The sequence below is a fragment of the Aquarana catesbeiana genome, linkage group LG04, assembly GCF_042186555.1.
Source record: "Aquarana catesbeiana isolate 2022-GZ linkage group LG04, ASM4218655v1, whole genome shotgun sequence".
NCBI lineage: Eukaryota > Metazoa > Chordata > Amphibia > Anura > Ranidae > Aquarana > Aquarana catesbeiana.
Genome location: NC_133327.1, coordinates 328,910,844 through 328,930,335, shown reverse-complemented (window position 1 = coordinate 328,930,335; position 19,492 = coordinate 328,910,844). Strand labels below are relative to the sequence as shown.

Below are 19,492 nucleotides of genomic sequence, written 5' to 3'. Positions count from 1 at the left end.
GCCATTACTAGTAAAAAAAAAAAAATGCCATAAATCTATCCCCTATTTTGTAGAATAACTTTTGCGCAAATCAATCAATATACACTTATTGCGTTTTTTTTTTTTTTTTAACCAAAATAATGTAGAAGAATATATATCGGCCTGAAATGATGAAGAAATTTGTTTTTTCTTTGGTTTTCTTTTGTTTTTTTTTTTTTATATTTATTATAGCAAAAAGTACAAAATATTGTGTTTTTTTTTCAAAATTGATGCTCTTTTTTTGTTTATATTGCAAAAAATAAAAATCCCAGAGGTGATCAAATGCCACCAAAAGAAAACTCTATTTGTGGGGAAAAGGACATAAATTTTGTTTGGATACAGCGTCGCATGACTGCGCAATTGTCAGTTAAAGCGACGCAGTGCCGTATCGCAAAAAATGGCCTGGTCAGGAAGGGAACAAATCCTTCCGGGGCTGAAGTGGTTAAGATGCAAATCAATTTATAAATTTTTTGAAATGCGTTTTTCTGGATATTTTTGTTGTTATTCTGTGTCTCACTGTTAAAATAAACCTACCATTAAAATTATAGACTGATTATTTCTTTATCAGTGGGCAGATGCACAAAATCAGCAGGGGATCAAATACTTTTTTCCCTCACTGTAGTTCTATTTTAGGAAGAAAAAAAATACTCACTGTCTCATTTGGGACCTAATTGTTGTGTCCCTCTGATTTTCAGTGATTTTAATTTGGGCTGGTCTGCTTACTACATCTGTAAAGTTGTGGGAACTTTACTTTCTGAATGGGTCTGGCTCTAAACCTGTGAAAACAAATGCCTAGTACACAAGGGGGAGAAAACCGGGAGACATCGGCCAGTTCAATAAAAACCAGCCGACATTCGGCCCGTGTTTATGTCAGCCAGTCTGACAGAAGCCGGCTGAGCATGCTGGAAAAAAACAGCAGCTGACCGGCTCCCGATCAGCGCTGTCAGCCACTGGCAGGGGTGGGGTGCCCCCCTATCAGAACACAATAAATAGTACAACGATCTCTGTACTGATGTTTGACTGTTAGTACAGCAGCTCCGGCTATTTGTGTGCACCAGGCTTTAGGCTGTTGCATAATTCCTCCCCGTCTCCCTTTATAGTTATGAAAGAGTTACTGCAAATTGTGATATGACTGCAGTCCCATACAGAAGCTTGCTTGAGGGTATTCTAAAAAAAAAGGGGACATTTTTCAGATTGTCCTGGATATTATTAAAGCCTTAGTGCTGCCAAAATAAAAAAAAAAAAAAAAAAAAAAAACTCGAAAATCAGCACAAGCAGTTCCTGCTGCTGTCAATCAAATCTGTGAGCAGAAATCCAGGGGCAGGCCCGAGCCACGCTGTCTTTACGTCCATGGATACCCACAGCTCGTCTCAGAAGTGGGCCCGCAGATGTGCCACTATAGCAAGTGGCTCAGAAGAGGAGGGGTCTCGTGAACCAGTGGGGGGCCCCAGAAGAGCAGGTTCAGGGCTGCTCTGTGCAATATTGCACAGAGTAGGTAAGTATACCATGATTGTTATTTTAATTAAAAAAAACTAAAAAATCCTTTCCACTCACTTTAACATAATGCATTATTGTATCTTTAGCAACCTGAACTTCAAGAACTTTTCCCACAAGGACATAGTTGTGCTGTGTGTGGCAAGGTTAAATGTAAAAGACATAGGTAAGTTTGAAAAATGAAATTAATAAATAGTATTTGCTTTTACTTACAGTGACTATTACCTAATCATAAAATTTTCTACTGCTTTCAGACCTACTTTGCAGTTAGAAAACTATCAGCCATGGCTTAATTTGAAGGTTCCATCAAAGGTTGATACATCTCTGGCAGAGGTAACATTTTATAAACTTGAATTCAGACTGTAATGGTAAAAGCCCTCTGTTCTTATCAGTATTCTCAGTGAGAAAAGGCTAAAGGTGTTCAATCATATGGCAACTAAAATTGTAAAAGAACCTGATCCCCATACCATGCTCCCAAATTTATACATATTTATATACAGTATTGTCAAAACTTTTCTTGTTCATCTGAAAAGCAGATCATATAACAGATCTCGGCATTCGACTCGCTGTGAAGCTCTCCGAATTATATTCTGTAAACTATGCACCAGCGTTACAAGTCATACATTGTGATCTCAGACAGTTGGACACACCTCTTTTCTCTTGAACATTTGAACACCCAGCCTGCTTAACATTATGCAACCAGTCCCCATTCAATTAACCCCCCCATTCTTCATACAAAAAACACTGCACTAATTTCCTCTGGCGCAACAAAGTGACCCCTGATCAGCTATGCTCATCTTGTCTTACCTAAGCATAGGGCTTCCCGATCTTTCGAAAATATTATTGCGCATGCCACCTTGGAACATTTACACCTTCATGAAAGTTTGAGGCAGACTGGAGCACACTTTTGCTCTTACGCCTCTTTTGCATCGGTGCCTTGGCTTGGCCCCAAACACATTCCTTCTAAATTATTGGAACATCCTCTCATAGGCTCTTCTCTACACTTCCAGGAGTTCTAAAACTTCCATTTCTTTTTCATACATCATGGGACACAGGGTTAAGCTAATATTCATTACCTGCTGGGTTATACTTCATCTCCAGGTGAATAGACACTGGTAGACCAAAGGTCTTTAGAGAGGAAGTGATCCCCTATATAACCACTCCCATACAGGAAGTACTTCTGTTTTTTACCAGTGTCTGCAAGGTGGATGGCACGGTTGTTTGAGCTCTCTGAGCTCCAGGTCTCTAGTCCCACAAACGGTTCTTAAATGAATCAAGAGATTGACCGATCGGATCCATTTGACACAGGCTTTATATGCTTAAATAAATGGTACCGGAGCCTGGCAAAGAAGACTCAAGATCCTGCGAGGTTTTGCCTGTAATGTGGCCTCCGGGCGCTGGACACTACAGCGCTAAGGAATTCCTACAGGGTGCTGTACAGGCCCAAGGGCGAGTGGAATCCTGGACACTACAGCGCTAAGGAATTCCTACAGGGTGCTGTACAGGCCCAAGGGGGTGGAGCCTAAACATTAAAAGGGTACCCAGTCCTTGAAGGTCCTCAAGTGACAGGAACCCACCATGAAGGATGAAGATTGGGCTCTTAGTTTCTATGTGGCTCTGCGCCTGGACGGGTAAGTGAAACCCCTTTATTATTATTGTGGGGTGTCCCAGTGATTGTAACAATCAGTCAAGCTAGCTGGAGGCTGGATACCTGTATGCGGTGACCATACAGGGGAGTTTTTGGGCTAGCTGTGGGTGTTTGCAAAGTGTACCTTTTTTGCTTGTGTCTGGCTGTTTTATACTTGTATAATGGCGCACGACGGTGCGCCATTTCGCCTTGGTTTGCCATGGCGCACGTGCATTCGCAAAAGCGCCGCTGGGCTCAGTTTGTTTGGCGGCCATGGCGCACATGGCTTCGCCGCACATGCACCATAGCCTTTATCTGAGCACACAAAGATTTGCATCATACGCGAATACGGCCATGCCCTTTCACCGGGACTGCGTGAGTGAGCACGCATGCGCAGAGTGTTCCGGCGAACAGTCAGCTTATTTAAGCTGTGTATGCCAAGCAGGCGGTGCTTCCAGAAGGCAGCTGTGGGACACAGAGCAGGCTCTGAACCAGGCACTTGCAGCGGTTCATTTCTCCTTACCCGGGTCACGTGAGTCACCAGGCGTTGCTTGGCAGGCTAAAGGTGCTTAGCAGGATTGTTACATAGGGGCTTGAGTGCCCTATTAAAGCGGAGGTCCACCCTAAAAATATATTTTACATTAATAGTTTCCTTTTAATGTACTAAAAATCATTTCGAAAAATAAAAATAAATGTACTTGCCTGTAAGACCCTGTTGCTAGGCACATTTCCTAATCTGCCTACTTCCTATTCTGCGGTGGTCCTACTTCTGTTCCTGACTCGCCTGGCCTCCTGGGAAATGATGACTCATTTCCCAAGAGTCCTGTGGAAATTACTGTGTTTAAAAATTGCGTTATTTCCATACAGGAAATGACGCGATTTACTCTGTTATCTTAGTTGTCATAACTACAGGGCGGGACCTTCCTCCATCGCCACCCATTGTTATGGCAACTATACAAATTAACGGTGCTACGAGGCCGTTTAACTGCGCATGCGCGAGATAGAGAGGTGCATGCTGGTTTTCCAGCATGCACCTCTCATCGAAAACCAGGAAGAGCAAACAACTGGGCTTCACATGCCAATAGACAAGATGAAAACGGCCACAAGGTCGCTCAGACAATATTCTGTAAGTTTATTGAATACTGAACAGATCGGCATCTAATGATATTTATTAATGCACCTATATTATAATAATATTAAGTATCGTTATTTATGATCCAGCCTAAGCTTTACAAATACCGCACTGTGCACGTTATGCTGTGTTCTAGAGCCTGTAGTGAGTGATCTCTGAGCAGGAGGTCATCCAGATACCCGAGCACCAGGATCCCCTGGGCCCTTAAAAGACCCAGTACTGGTGCTAGGACCTTTGTGAACACCCAGGGAGCTGTAGCAAGCCGAAGGGTAGAGCCACAAACTGAAACTGATGTTCCTCTACTGCAAATCGCAGGAACCTCTGATGAGGCTGAAAGATAGGTATGGGTAATTATGCGTCCTTTATATCGATGGAGGCTAGAAAGTCTCCCATCTAGAGTGAAGCTGCTGTTTTTAAAAAATGAATCACCTGGCACTGTGTTTTTATAAACACTGTTCAGGCGTATGATACAGAGATACAAAGTAACGTTTGGCCCCTTTCATAGGGCGGACCAATCGGGTCTGCCTGTCAGTTTTTTAGGCCGACTCAATTAGACCATCTATTGCCCTCTATGGAGCAGGGGATGTTAAGACATGTGTCATTTGACATCCGCCGACATCCGATCTTATCTGCTAAAAACAGACAGATGGGGGATCTGTTCGACATCCGTCTGGTGGATCGGATTGGAGGACAGACGGTCCATTTCCATCCAACCGGCCATAGAAGAAAGTGGGCTGTGTTTGTGTCCGCTCTGCTCTGCATAAGCGGAATGGGCACAGACCTGGCATCCGCCTGCTTAGCGGTTATCAGCGGACAGGTCCCATGCTGAGCAGACGGATCTGCTGCCAAAGTCCACCCATGTGAAAGAGCCCTTACTTTGTATCTACTCTGTTTCATTCATCTGCAAGATCAAAGGGGTGAGCTTTGATCTGCTTATGATCTCAATTAATGCAAGCTATTAAAGGCTGAACTATACCCACCTCCTTACCAGCGAAGCGACATCCTTGAGCTCCCTTGCTGGTTCTGACATCTTCTCCTAGTCTTCTTCTGGGTTCAGGAACTTAAGCCATCTTAAGTGTCCATACTGGGATTGTGTAACTCTCGAGCATGCGCCAGAGTTTGCACATGTCTATTTTTTTTTTTCATGTCAAGTCTAGTTTCTTTTTTTATTATAAATATCAATGTAATTTTAGTTTTTAAAAATCATCTTATATTATTGCTTAGTAACAACACCTTGTGCTTATACTGTATTTATTTACTGTACAGGTATTTGAACTGGTGCTGGAAAACTTTGTTTATCCATGGTATCGGTAAGTACTGTGTTCCTTTACTCTATTTATCATTTAAAAAAAGAGACACAGAGTAACTTGTCCACATAAGTGATTTTACAAGGATTATATACACTCTCACATTTTCCTGCCATTGAATTGTTATGTTTTGTTCAAAACTGTAAAATTAAAGTCAAAAATCACCTGTGTGTGCATTCAGGGACTGCAGCTAGGGAGGCATATGCCTGTCCGCTGGGCAACAACTTGAAATGATCAACAGACTGCTCTAAATACCAGAAACTGATTTTTTATTTATCGTACATCACGGGACACAGAGCATCATAGTAATTACTATGTGAGTATATAGGCACCTTCAGGTGATGGACACTGGTATACCCAATACAGGAAGTTCACTCCCTTTATAACCCCTCCTCCTACACGGGAGTACCTCAGTTTTTTTCGCCAGTGTATAAGGTGTTGGTCACATGTGAAGATGTGCTCTGAAGAGCTCCAGGAGAGATCCTTACTGGATTTAAACAGCCTCCATAGACCGGATCCATCCAAAGTGCCACTGTGGCCAAGGTGGATGGTACCCAGGCCTTGTATATGAAGCTTGAGGTTTTGCCTGTAACGCCTCTCCTTGCAGGGCTGGACTCCCGGACCCAGGGCTTTTTGGTCATGTCTACATTACGTAAAGTTTTTTCTGGCGGGGTGCTAAAACAGGTTCAAGGGAGTGGAACACCGATAAAAAAGGGACCCGGTCCTTGAATTTTTGCTAACGCAGCCCGCCGTGATGGGTGAAGTTTCGATCTGTCTGTTACAGCAGTATCCTGCAGCGAGGATAAAGTAAGGGAAGAAGCCTAGGAACTGTAAAAAGTCCACCTGTGTTTTTTTTCTTCCATGAGTAAAATGTTGTATGCCTTAAAGTCTCCACTAGAGGGAGTAAATGCACATACCTTGGTATGTTGCTCTCAGTCAGCTCAGTGTCCAGCTAAAACAGCATGTGTGTGTGGTCTCAGCAGACAGGTCAGAATCTTAACTGAACAAAGTTGCCATCACATGACTAACACTGAGCCAATCCGTGTCCGTTTTCCATGTCATGTGATTATCCCTCCGGTCACGTGACTAACACTGAGCCAATCATGGGAGGAGAGGTCACTGAAATACCAAGCCTCCTTCTGATAGTCACATCCTTCCGATGATAGCTGGGGATAACAATCACGTGGCTAGCGCGTCATCACGTCTGAGCGTGATGACGCGGTTTACCATCTGCCGGCGCTCATCACGTCTAAATGTAATGACGCGGTACACCTTCTGACAGAGCCTAACCTCCCTCCTGTTCTCCACTCATATCGCTCTCTGTGTCATGTACGTGGTTAAGATCACATGACCACGTCATCTTCTGTCACCATGACAGCGCTCCAAACACTACCAGAGAGAAAACAATCATTAGGATACAGAGTAAAAAGGTTGTGCGGCCTGTTATAAAGAACGAAGGTGTTCAATACAGCCCCGATTAGAGTTAAATATATGGTTATCATGTCACACTCGTTCCCCTATGTTTACATATACGTACAGGCATCTATATTAATCTAAATACCTCTATCATACAATAATGTATGGGGAACCTATATAGTCATGAAATCTGAAATCTAAAGGATATAATGTTTAAAAATTCCATACATCTGATAAGGGATCCTATAGGACCCATATCAGAATATGTATCAAAAAGCACATCTCACATGAACTTTCTTATCCAAAAAAATATAATTACAAAAATAAAAAGTATAAAAATATAAGAACATATATATTCAATATTCTACAAAAAAAAAGGTACATCAGGTTTTTGCTAACCAAAAATCGAACCTTGATCTCAATATGACTACAATTTAACTGGCTAGCAGATGGTGCGAGCAGTGTTATGAACAACAATAATGCAGTAGAGATTTTATAAAAAATATTATTGTAAAATGTATCTTATAAAAAAAAAAAAAAAAAAATTATCAACCTTAGTCAGGCCAACACACTAAATGGATAGATGTCCATCTGTGTAAAATAGAGATAATAATAGAAGAACTCCGAATGAACTTCTATGACTGATTTATAAACGCGTTAATATCCCACTCGATGTTTAAACCTTGGGGCATGTAACATTTTATTTGGTGTATCCACCACGTTTCAAGTCTGGATAACCCTCTCATATTCGATTCTCCTCTCCAGTGTGGTACAAATTTATCTATGATCTGGAAGGTGGTACCCATTGGATTCCGATCATGATAAAGTGCATAATGTTTGGGCACACTATGATTGGTCCGCCCCTTTTTGATTGCTGTAATATGTTCTTTAACTCTTGTGGCAAACTTACGTATTGTCCGACCAATGTACTGCTTCTTACAAGGACAGGTGATGAGGTAGACAATGTATTTAGTTTTACATGTGGCAAATTGCTTCATCCTATATTCCTTGCCTGTAATCGTGGAGTTAAATGTTTCCATTTTACGTGCTTTACAAGCATTCCATTTACATACTGTGCATTTACGACAGGGGTAAAATCCCTTCATATTATGAAAAAATGATGTTATACCTGGGGGATCGGTCACATTTGGTGCAATCTGACCTTTTATTGATAGAGTGCCCCTAAATATAGTGGCCGCCCGCTCAGGGAGCAGAGGACCCAGAACGGAGTCATTTTTTAATATTCTCCAATGCCTCCTAATAATTTCTTTAATTTGTTTGTGTTGGGTGGAGAAACTCGTCAGAAAGGACCACTTATGTTTAGATTCGATTGGTCTTTTGGTTTGTACCGTCAGTAGGGAAGCTCGATCTATAAGGGCCACCTGTCGGATCTCCTCATTAATTTGAGAGGTGTCATAACCCTTTTCACAGAACTGTGATTTTAACATTTCTGCCTGTTGGAAATAATCAGAGAGATGGAAACAGTTTCGTCTTATCCTCATCAGTTGGCTCCTGGGTACAGATTTTAACCATGCCGCATGATGGCAGCTATCCGTCGGAATATATCCGTTACGGTCCGTTGTTTTGAAAAAGGTTTTCGTTTCAAGATAGCCATTATTAGATATGATCTCCAAATCCAAAAAGTGGATCCTCGACTGACTTGCCTCATGAGTCAGATGGATCCCCACTTGATTATCGTTCAGAGTAACCATGAATGAATCCAGGGATTCCATACTGCCCCTCCATAGGAGGAGGATGTCGTCTATGTACCTCGCCCACAGGACTAACTGTGGGGGGTTTAAAGCATAGACGACATCCTCCTCCCATTTGGCCATGAAGATATTTGCCAGGCTGGGGGCAAATTTAGCCCCCATAGCCACTCCCCTTGTCTGTAGATAAAAATTGTTATCATACCAAAAATAATTTGAACTTGTAGCAAACTTCAACAAGTCCATTATAAATCTTTTTTGTGTTCGGGGAATAGTCCTGTCTCTTGAAAGGAACAGTTCTACGGCTCCCAAGCCTAAATTTTGGGGTATACAAGTATACAGGGACGTGACATTGGCAGTGACCAATATTAGATTGTTACTATCCGTGATCTGTTGTAATTTTATTATAGTATCCCTAGTATCCTTCAAGAAAGAAGGAATGGCTTGAACTATAGGTTGAAGGGAAAAAAAAGTGATGGAAGTCTGACACACAGGAGCATTGGGGTACGTAAGGGATGCATGCAGGCATTTCCAGTACAGGAAATACATTGTTACTCAGCACCAAGCTGAACTTTATAGCGGCATTGTATTGCTAGACTATTGCTCAGCAATAGCATGCATTTACTTAGTACCTCTGTTTTTGTGCTTAGCACTATGACTTCCAAAAAAGACACCACAAAAAAGATACTAAAAATTCCACACCCAGGTGCTGGGAACTCCAGTCGTGCCTCCACACTGTCATCCTCTCCGGAAATACCAGATATGGCAAGCCAGGGTGAGTCATTGGAACCAATTGGTGGTGCAGCTGCTTCTCACATATCAGTCCCTGTATACACAACTGAAGATGCATTTTCCTCCACCCTGCAGGGCCTAGAAGGAAGATTAGCAGCTTTAATCGCATCCACCATCCAAAAGTGTAGGAAGCGTGTTAGATCCCCCTCCCCCATCCCAGACCCTTTACTAAGGGAACAGTGGTTACAGAATGAGGTGTTACCCTCAGGCGATCAGGAAGAAAAACAAACTGATTACTCCTCTGCGGAGGAAACAACGGTAGATGAACCCTTTGCAGCCTCACAATCGGAGAAATTACTGGTACAATCTCTTACGGAGATGGTTCATTTTACTTTCATGTCACCCCTAACAGGGTCTGCTGAAAGTTTGGTTTCTCCCTTGGGTTCCTTAAAGCCTTCACAGCCTTTTCATGCGTTTCCTGTCTATGCATTACTAGAAAAGCTTATTTATGCTGAATGGGATCACCCGGATAAGCAATTTCTCCCTCCAAAGAGATTCATAGTTCTCTATCCCATGGAGGAGAAATTCACCAAAAAATGGAATGTACCAGCAGTTGACTCCAGTGATTTCCAGTGTGAATAAAAGTCTAACTTGTCCAGTAGACAATGCACAAATGCTTAAGGATCCAACATATAAAAGGTTGGAATTCCCGTAGAAATCCTCTTTTTCTTTGGCAGGGGCCGTTACTCAGCCTGCAGTCGCTGCAATAGGCATCTGTCAGTCCCTTAAGGAGGTCCCTGCACAACAAGCCTGGGATTTGGCCGAACTACCAAAAGCATTATGTTTTGCCATAGACACCATGAAAGACTCTATTCACCAGGCATCCCGCCTTGCGCTTGTACACATGCGTAGGATCCTGTGGTTAAAAATTTGAAACACCGAAGCAAAAGGCTCCTGACTGGTTTCCCTTTTCATGGGGATTGATTATTTGGGGATGATTTGGGCAAATACATCCAAATGATTTCTAGTGGGAAAAGTACTCTTTTGCCAGTCAAAAGAAAGTATAAACGCCCTTCATTTAATTGGACTCTTTCCCCTGCACCAGGGGCATCCGCCTCTAGGCAGTGGCGACGGCCTCCGCCGCCAGACTCTAGAGGAAAACCTCAGGGTCAGGCCCAGGCACAGAAGAAGGCCTAGGGCCAGAAACCTGCAAAGCAGAATTCTAAAGCCTCATTATGAAGGGGCGCCCCCCCCCCCCCGCCAGAGTGGGGAGGGAAGACTTCTGCAATACTCAGAAGTCTGGCAAGAGGAAATTTAGGACAGATGGGTCATCTCCATGGTGTCTCTAGGATACAAACTAGAATTTCGGGAGTTTCCACCATCGCATTTTCTGAGGTCAAACGTTCCCAAAGATCCAGAGAAAAGGCAATCTCTGTTTCAGACCGATTACTGGCTCAGGGGGTCATCATACAACTCCCCACAGAATAGCAAGGTTTGGGGTTTTATTCAAACCTCTTTACTGTACCAAAACCAAATGGAGATGTCAGACCCATTCTAGATCTAAAGAATCTAAATCAGTTCCTGAAGATCCACTCCTTTCGCATGGAGTCGATCAGGTCAGTGGTTTCTATCCTACAAGGTGGAGAACAGGGATGCATACCTGCATGTTCCTATATTTACCGCTCACCAAAGATTTCTGCGGTTCGAGGTAGAACAGCAGCATTTCCAGTTTGTAGCCTTGCCCTTCGGGCTAACTACAGCACCCCGGGTGTTTACAAAAGTCCTGGCCCCACCTCTAGCCAGGTTAAGGGCACTTGGCGTACCTAGACGATCTATTGCCAATAAGACCAGTCGGTGGCTCATTTGAAGCAAATTATACGCATTACAACCAGTTACCTGGAAAGTCTAGGTTGGATTCTCAACCTAGAGAAATCTTCCTTAAAACCGCTAAAAAGGCTGGAGTACTTGGGCCTGATCATAGACACAGCCCAGAAAAAGATGTTCTTGCCTCAGGCAAAAATCAGCTCCATAAGAGAGCTGGTGCGGATGGTCAGGTCGAAAGGAGATCCCTTTATTTGCCTTTGCATGAGGGTGTTAGGAAAGATGGTGGCTTCATTCGAAGCGGTTCCCTATGCCTAGTTCCATTCGAGACCATTGCAAAACAGTATCCTGTCTGCTTGGAACAAAACGATTCAAGCTTTAGACTTGCCAATGCAGCTGTCCCCAAGGGTGTCCCAAAGCCTTAGTTGGTGGTTACTAACCCAGAATTTGCTGAAAGGAAAATCCTTCAGACCAGTTATCTGGAAAGTGGTAACGACAGATGCCAGCCTTTCAGGCTGGGGAGCAGTACTTGAAAAGACAACTGTACAGGGACAGTGGTCAAGAACCAAAAGAGCCTTGCCCATCAACATCCTAGAGATTTGGGCAGTGCGTCTGGCTCTGAAGACCTGGACTTTAAGGTTATGGGATTGTCCTATCAGGATCCAATCCGACAATGCCACACCTGTGACCTATATCAATCACCAAGGGGGCACCAAGAGTCTCCCAGTGCAGACAGAGGTGAACCATATTCTAACTTGGGCAGAAAAGAATGTTCCGTGCCTGTCGGCAGTCTTCATTCCGGGAGTAGAGAATTGGCAGGTGGACTACCTGAGTCACTAGCAGTTATTCCTGGGAGAATGGTACCGTCACCCCCACTTTTTTTGGGCCCTTTGCCAAAGATGGGGGACTCCGGACGTAGATCTTCTGGTGTCCAGATTCAACATGAAGTTGTTCAACTTTGTGTCCAGGACAAGGGATCCACTCGCATGTGGAACAAATGTGTTGGTGACCCTGTGGGATCAGTTCTCACTGATTTATGCGTTCCCCCCTATTCAGTTGCTGCCACAACTTCTTTGCAGGATCCAGCTGGAAAGAAAGCCGGTAATTCTGGTAGCCCCAGCATGGCCCAGAAGGTCCTGGTATGCAGAAATCGTAAAGATGGCGGTGGAGGACCCATGGTCCCTTCCACTACGGCCAGACCTACTCTCACAGGGGCCGATGTTCCATCCTACCTTACGAACGTTAAATTTAATGGCTTGGCTATTGAAACCCACATTCTGAAGAAAGGTGGGCTTTCCGGGTCAGTTTTCTCTACCTTGATTAATGCAAGGAAGCCAGCTTCCAGAACTATATATTACAGAGTCTGGAGGGCTTATGTTTCCTGGTGTGAATCCAAGGGTTTGCACCCTCGGAGATATATATCATAGGCAGAATTCTTGCCTTTCTACAATTAGGGGTAGAGATGAAGTTGGCCTTGAGTACTATTAAGGGCCAAGTCTAAGCTTTATCGGTCTTATTTCAAAGACCGATTGCTACACATTCTTTAGTCCGGGGTTTTATGCAAGGGGTGATGCAGATTAATCCGCCAGTTAAATCACCTTTGAGCCCTTGGGACTTGAGCTTAGTTTTGTCAGTGTTACAAAAACAGCCATTTGAACCGATACAGCATATTCCCTTAGTCCTTCTGACAAGGAAGTTTGTGTTCTTGGTTGCTATATCCTCAGGAAGGAGGGTTTCGGAATTGGCTGCTTTTTCTTGTAAAGAGCCATAATTGATTATTCATGAGGACAGAGTGGTGTTGCGCCCTCGTCCAGGTTTTTTGTCAAAAGTGGTCTCGGGTTTCCACATGAGACCAAGATATTGTCCTACCATCGTTTTTTCCAAAACCATGTTCCAGGGAAGAGAAGTCACTACATTGTCTGGATGTAGTGAGAGCAGTCAGTCTATTTAAAGACGACTGCTCAGAACTGGAAGAGTAATGTCTTATTTGTACTGCCAGAGGGTCCTGAGAAAGGACGGCAGCGTCTAAATCCACTGTCGTTAAGTGGATTTGGCAAGTTATAATTCAGACTTATGATTTAAGGGGTAAGATTCCACCTTTTCAAGTCAAAGCGCACTCTACCAGGGCAGTTAGTGCTTCTCGGGCAGTTTGTCACCAGGCCTCCATGGCTCAGATCTGTAAGGCCGCAACTTGGTCTTCAGTACATACATTCACCAAGTTTTATCAGGTGGATGTAAGAAGGCATGAGGATATCGCCTTTGGGCGCAGTGTGCTGCAGGCAGCAGTATAGGTCCTCAAGTCTGGGGGTGCCCTACGGGTTGTCTCTCCCTCCCCTCAAATAGCATTGCTATGGGACATCCCACATAGTAATTACTATGGCGCTCTGTGTCCCGTGATGTACGATAAAGAAAATAGGATTTTTGTAACAGCTTACCTGTAAAATCATTTTCTTGGAGTACATCATGGGACACAGAGGTCCCGTCCCTCTTTCTGGGGTTTAAGTATATTGCTTTGCTACAAAAACTGAGGTACTCCTGGTAGGAGGAGGGGTTATATAGGGGAGTGAACTTCCTGTATTGGGTATACCAGTGTCCATCACCTGAAGGTGCCTATATACCTACATAGTAATTACTATGGTGCTCTTTGTCCCGTGATGTACTCCAAGAAAAGGATTTTACAGGTGAGCTGTTATAAAAATCCTATTTTTTGTTGGGAGATAGTACAGTCTTACCTCACAACTGTTTTTTTTCTTTTTTGTTTCTGGCAGTGATATTACCCAAGATGAGTCTTTCGTTGATGAATTGAGGCTGGCCCTAAGATTCTTTGCATCTGTTCTTGTGCGAAGAATACAAAAGGTAATTTTTGTGTGTGCTTTTTTGAATGAAGCCAAGAAACGTACCCGACATTTAATATTTTCATTATTAGTATGTCGTCTATTCTGTATTTTTCTGTTTTACCTCTATTTGCTTTTTCCACATTTCAAAACCTTGCCTGAAACAGGAGTTACTTAAGTTCCTATATTTGTATACCTCTTGGCGAACAGAGCAATTTTTGCATTTTGTATAAGCATACATAAAAGGCGAACTTAGGAGATTACTTAGAAACCAGCAACTGTCGAGACTATGAATACTTTAGTCAGAAGGGTGGAGTGGTCAGGAGTGCAGTAATGTATCAGTTTGCATTATTAAGAGTGGTATGTGAGAAAAGTGCCCCCTTAGGCACCCTGCAGCTGCTCCCAGGCCTTCCACAGCCAGGTGTTCCAGTGAGCGCTGGAGGGGCAGAGAGCCAACAACTGACAGTCACTGCACTTTGCTCAATGAAAACTGAGTGATGAGAGGTCATGCGATCAGTTCTCAGTCTTGGGCTCCTTTTACATTAGGGCGATTTCCAGTGCGACTTTGCAGCAGCTTTTGGTGCGAATTTGATCTGACTTTTACATTTTCTGGACTAAAGTCACATCAAAAGTCATATCAACGTAGTGCAGGAACCTTTTCTGAAGTCGCAGCGACTTCTGTAGTGTCAGTATGGACAGCTCCCATAGACAAAAATGTAATTTCACATGTCCTGCGACTTCGTATCCCAAGTCGCACAAGTGTGAAAGGAGCCTTAGAGTTGGTGGGGGAGAGCTGCAGCATCGTATGAATGGATGCTTGTTATTTTGTAATCCCGCACTTCTCTTTTAAGCATCCATCCAAGACTTTAGACAATATTTTACCTGTACACGAGGAACAGTTCATAAAATGTTTAACTGCTCGTTCCTAGGTGGATATTCCAACTATAATTACAAGAAAACTGCTAAAAGCTGCTATGAAGCACATTGAAATAATATCAAAAGCAAAACAAAAAGGTAAATTAAATAATCAGTCCAATATTCTGGTCAGTGGTATGTGTGTGTTGCATTTTCATGGAACCATAATTTGTGTGACTGCATTCTGTTTAGTGAAAAGCTCTGAGTCCCTGCAGCAGGCAGCCCTGGAAGAATATGGGCCTGACCTTCATGTTGCATTGAGAAGCCGCAGAGATGAGCTTGGCTACCTCAGAAATCTTACTGAGCTGCTCTTTCCTTTTATTCTACCTCCGAAAGCAACAGATAGCAGGTAAGTTTTCCTTTGTATAGAGTATATATATTCTGCTTTCACTCCTTCGTATTTACTGGTTTTTGTTGCTGCAAGTTAAAAGTTATATTTTTCACGCAGGGCTAGCAGAGTAGGAATTCCTGTTCTAACACTACAAATAATGCTGTTGACATATTTAGAGGCAGATACACATTTTTGACACAATTATAAAAACTTATGTAACAATGGACTTTACATTGTGGCTTATCTTTGTCTGTATGCAAATACAAGGGGCTGGTTATAGTGTTTGGAGCATTTATTGGGTTATGAATCTAAAGTTATTTTGAATGATGCTATGCCAAGAATGGGAGTGCCCATTACTTTGTTTAGACGTGATGTCTCATGAAAAGTCACCTTTTCAATTAAAGAACAACTATATAGTCTCCTGTATGAGTTTGAACTAACCTCAAATCCACTTACTATGTCAGGCACAATCCTCATAGTACACAAAAATCATCCTTTACCTTCCCCGACTGAGCTAAATCTGCTTAATTTCTTCCTTACACACTTCCCCTCCTAGTCACTGCAGCCCACAGCGGGAGGGCTGCAGCAATAGAGAGAGTGCTGCCACTGCTTCAGCAGTGGAAAGGCATACAGCATGGCATAGTGATTCCATGTCACTACCAAGGCATCCACTATACCCCCCCTTGGATCTTTGGAGATAGATTTATCTAATTTTTTGTTAAACTGAGATGCTGTCAGATCCATATCGAGCATCCCTCAATGCAGACACTTGCATTGAAATACCTCATGAAGGAGAGACCATTCCCCCAGATCCAGATGTTGTCATCTGAGGAAATCTGCCTGCCTATTCTACATCCCAGAGGTTAAACCGTAGTTCTGTTTTGATGCAGGATATCAAGCTGCTTTGGGATGCAAGTGATCTTACCCTACCACAGTCTTTTTAATGATCTCCTTCAGCAAAGTGCCAAAAAGATTGTCTTCCACAAGGGTAGTTATAACAAGTCCTTAAAGTGGAATTCCACCCAAACGTGGAACTTCTTCTGATCTGCTTTCTTCCCCCCTCCGGTGCCACATTTGGCACCTTTCAGGGGGAGGGGGAACGGGTACCTGTTTTCGACAGGTACCCTTCCCCACTTCTGGGAGACAGAGCCGCGCCGCTGTTACTCGGAAGCTCGGCCCCACCCCTTGCCGGGCCAATTAGAAGGTACAGCGCGCTTCGCGCATGCGCACTAGGTAACAGACTTCAGTGCTGGTCTTCCTTATGATGTATGGCGGCAGCAGAACCCGACAGCCGATCCGAAAATCGGCTGGGGTGCCGACATGGTGGACTCCCTGGACAGATAAGTGTCTATATATTAAAAAGTCAGCAGCTACAGTATTCGTAGCTGCTGACTTAATTTTTTTTCCCCAGGCGAAAAAGCACTTTAAACTGTTGCTTTGCCCACCAACACTTAAGCCAGATTGCTTTGAGAATCTGAATCGAAAAAAAGAGATGCCTAGAATATAATTTGCATCCAGTATCCCATTGCAAATAAAAAGTAATGCAATAATCATGTAGTGAGCACAATCAATAAAGCGAGGGTCAATAACCACCTGGTTGAAGGGCCGATCCCACTAAGGAGTAGGTTGATTGAGAAAATGCTGTTAACTTCTTGTCAGTGTGGCTTTAAATGACGGAGCATCTTGTTAAGACAAGGCACTGGAGAGTCAACCTTGAGATGAGTAGACAAAATCACCTGGACAGGGATATACAGTGCATGAAACTATTTATCTACAAAAAGTTGAAGTACACAGTCAAATACTGTAGCTGCTGACTTTTAATATAAGGACACTTACCTGTCCAGGTATCCAGCGATGTCCTCACCTGCGCCAATTCTTCAATCAGCTTTGGGTGCAGACTCTGGCATCTTAAGTAAGGAATACGACAGTGAAGCCTTGAGGCTTCACAGCCAGTTTTCTGCTGTGCATGTGCGAGTCACACTGCGCTTTGTGAACAGTCCGTAGTCTTCTGGGACCTGTGATGTGTCCCAGGTGGCTGCGGAGGAGCATGGGGGGGGCGAACTTCTGGCTTAGATCGCCGCTGCGCATAAGTGGGAGCGGATACCTATCAAAACTAGGTACACGCCCCCCCCCCCCCCCCCCCCCAAAAAAAAATGCCAAATGTGGCAGTGGAGGGAGGATGCAAACAAGCGGAACTTCCCCTTTTGGGCGAATTCTGCTTGAAGCAGGCCATATATGATTCGATTTTAATTCCTTCCATCGCAGTCAGTGTTGATGGGGGGATGCCTCCCACAGCGCTATTGCGTTCTGCCAGCGGGGGGGGGGGGGTAGGGGTCTGCAGAGCCTTCTCGGCCGACAAAACACAATGATTATTGCTAGTGGCTATAGCCATTGGCAGTAATTGAATGTCAAACATCCGACAGGTTGGTTGTTCTTTTATTTTGGGAACAGACAAAAGGTGTATGTGGTGTACCAAGAGTTTAAGCAGAGAAGGCTCTGTGCCACTTCTGGTGGTGGCAGGAAAAGTGCTGAGGAGACTGTGGTAGAGCTGTTAAGAGTTCCAATACACATACAGCAGTGGTATGAAATTGTAAGGCCCCAATCACACCTCAGCGTTTTGTAGCTTGAAGCTCAAAGCTCCAAAACGTGGGAGGAGAAAAAAAAAAAAATTATTCTCTTGTAGTGGAGGTGTGAACCAACTCCATAGTCGCCTGAAGCTCAAAAAAGTTCTGTAGCTTTTTTTTGTAGCTCAAATCGGGCAAATTGGTGATTTTTTTAAAACGGTTTTTGTTCCATAGAAGCGCGTGGAAGCGCTCGATTTGAGTGTTTTAGTAGGTTTTGTCGCACGTTTAAGGAGACATCCATTCTTCTGAGTACTCTAAACATAACAAGCAAGTTTTGATAGATGGGAGGGGTTATACCCTTAGACCCCTTTCACACTGGGGCCATGTTAGCGCTAAAGCACCACTCTTTTTAGCGGCACTTTAGCGCTGTTTAAGCATCGCTTTTCGGCCACTAGCAAGGCGCTTTTAACCCCAAAGAAGGTGTTAAAAGCGCCCGTGTTACGGCGCTTCCGAAGCGCTTTTCAGGTGCTTTGGCAGCGCTGCTCAGGCTCTTTACAGGCGCTATTTCTAGCACTAAAACGCTTGAAAACCGCCTCAGTGTAAAGGGGGTCTTAGGGCTAATATTAATAAGCTGTGTCCTTCAGGTGATCGATATTTATTTATTTTTATAGACTCATGTGCAAGGGGGTTTCCTGCTTAGAGAAATGGAGCAATTGTCAAAGCAGCAATTTTTTGGGACTCCCCAAAAAACAATATAATCTCCAGAGGGTTTGTTCTCTAATTTTTTTTTTCTGACCTTGGGGGCAGATTACAGATTCTAACATATAATTAGCTACTAGAAGAGACTACAAATGTATGTATTAAATACCAGAATAAAAATATTACACAGCTAGCAAGTAGAAATGTGAACGTCACAACTATTGTTAAGCTTTACAACAACTCAACATTTGTACCCTATAGTTTTCTTTTAAGAGTACATAATAGGAATTTGTTATTTTTATTTGTCATTGTAATAATATGGCTTTAGCATGACCAGTGTTCAAAATGTTACTCCTTTAAACTCTTCATAGCTTATGCATTGTTTTTCAGACCTCTTACATTGCTGGTAAGAGAGATTCTCTCTGGATCAGTGTTCCTGCCCTCAATGGATTTCCTTGCTCATCCAGTAGGTTTTGGGGATTGTTGTTTTCATGGCTATACTGAACATTATCTTAAAATTATTTTAACAACTCTGCTTGATGGGTAAATAAACAGTTACAGAATGGTTGAAATACTTACATTCTCAGAAAATGTTGCCTGAGGTTCTCTCAGGTCCTATGATTAAAAACAGGCTTTTGGGCACGTTGTATTACAAGGAAGGATCAGCAAAAATGAACATGGCTGTTTCGACTGACGTTACCCGTCAGTCTGCTTACGCTATGTGTAAGCTTTTGCTTTTATAAGCAGCATTGGAAGGTAATTAAAGCAGCAAGGAAAAAAAATCAGCACTTCTCATCCATTTTTATATTTTCATCATATATCTCTGATATCTACTGTATTAAAGTGTATTGTATTTGTACAGTGTACCCTCAAGTTGTAAAAAACTGCTTAAA

The 19,492-nt window shown here is 43.2% G+C and overlaps 1 protein-coding gene across 2 annotated transcripts in view; it reads left to right on the top strand.

The window, feature by feature from the left end:
* Window positions 1-19,492, top strand: part of SNX14 (sorting nexin 14) — a 135,430-nt gene that overhangs the window by 26,568 nt on the left and 89,370 nt on the right. For both annotated transcript variants that reach the window (XM_073626895.1, XM_073626894.1), the window contains exons 3-9: window positions 1,602-1,678; window positions 1,767-1,845; window positions 5,538-5,581; window positions 14,025-14,112; window positions 15,020-15,104; window positions 15,198-15,354; window positions 18,990-19,065. In XM_073626895.1, the coding sequence (XP_073482996.1) occupies window positions 1,602-1,678; window positions 1,767-1,845; window positions 5,538-5,581; window positions 14,025-14,112; window positions 15,020-15,104; window positions 15,198-15,354; window positions 18,990-19,065 (606 nt within the window). The remainder of the gene's footprint in view (window positions 1-1,601; window positions 1,679-1,766; window positions 1,846-5,537; window positions 5,582-14,024; window positions 14,113-15,019; window positions 15,105-15,197; window positions 15,355-18,989; window positions 19,066-19,492) is intronic.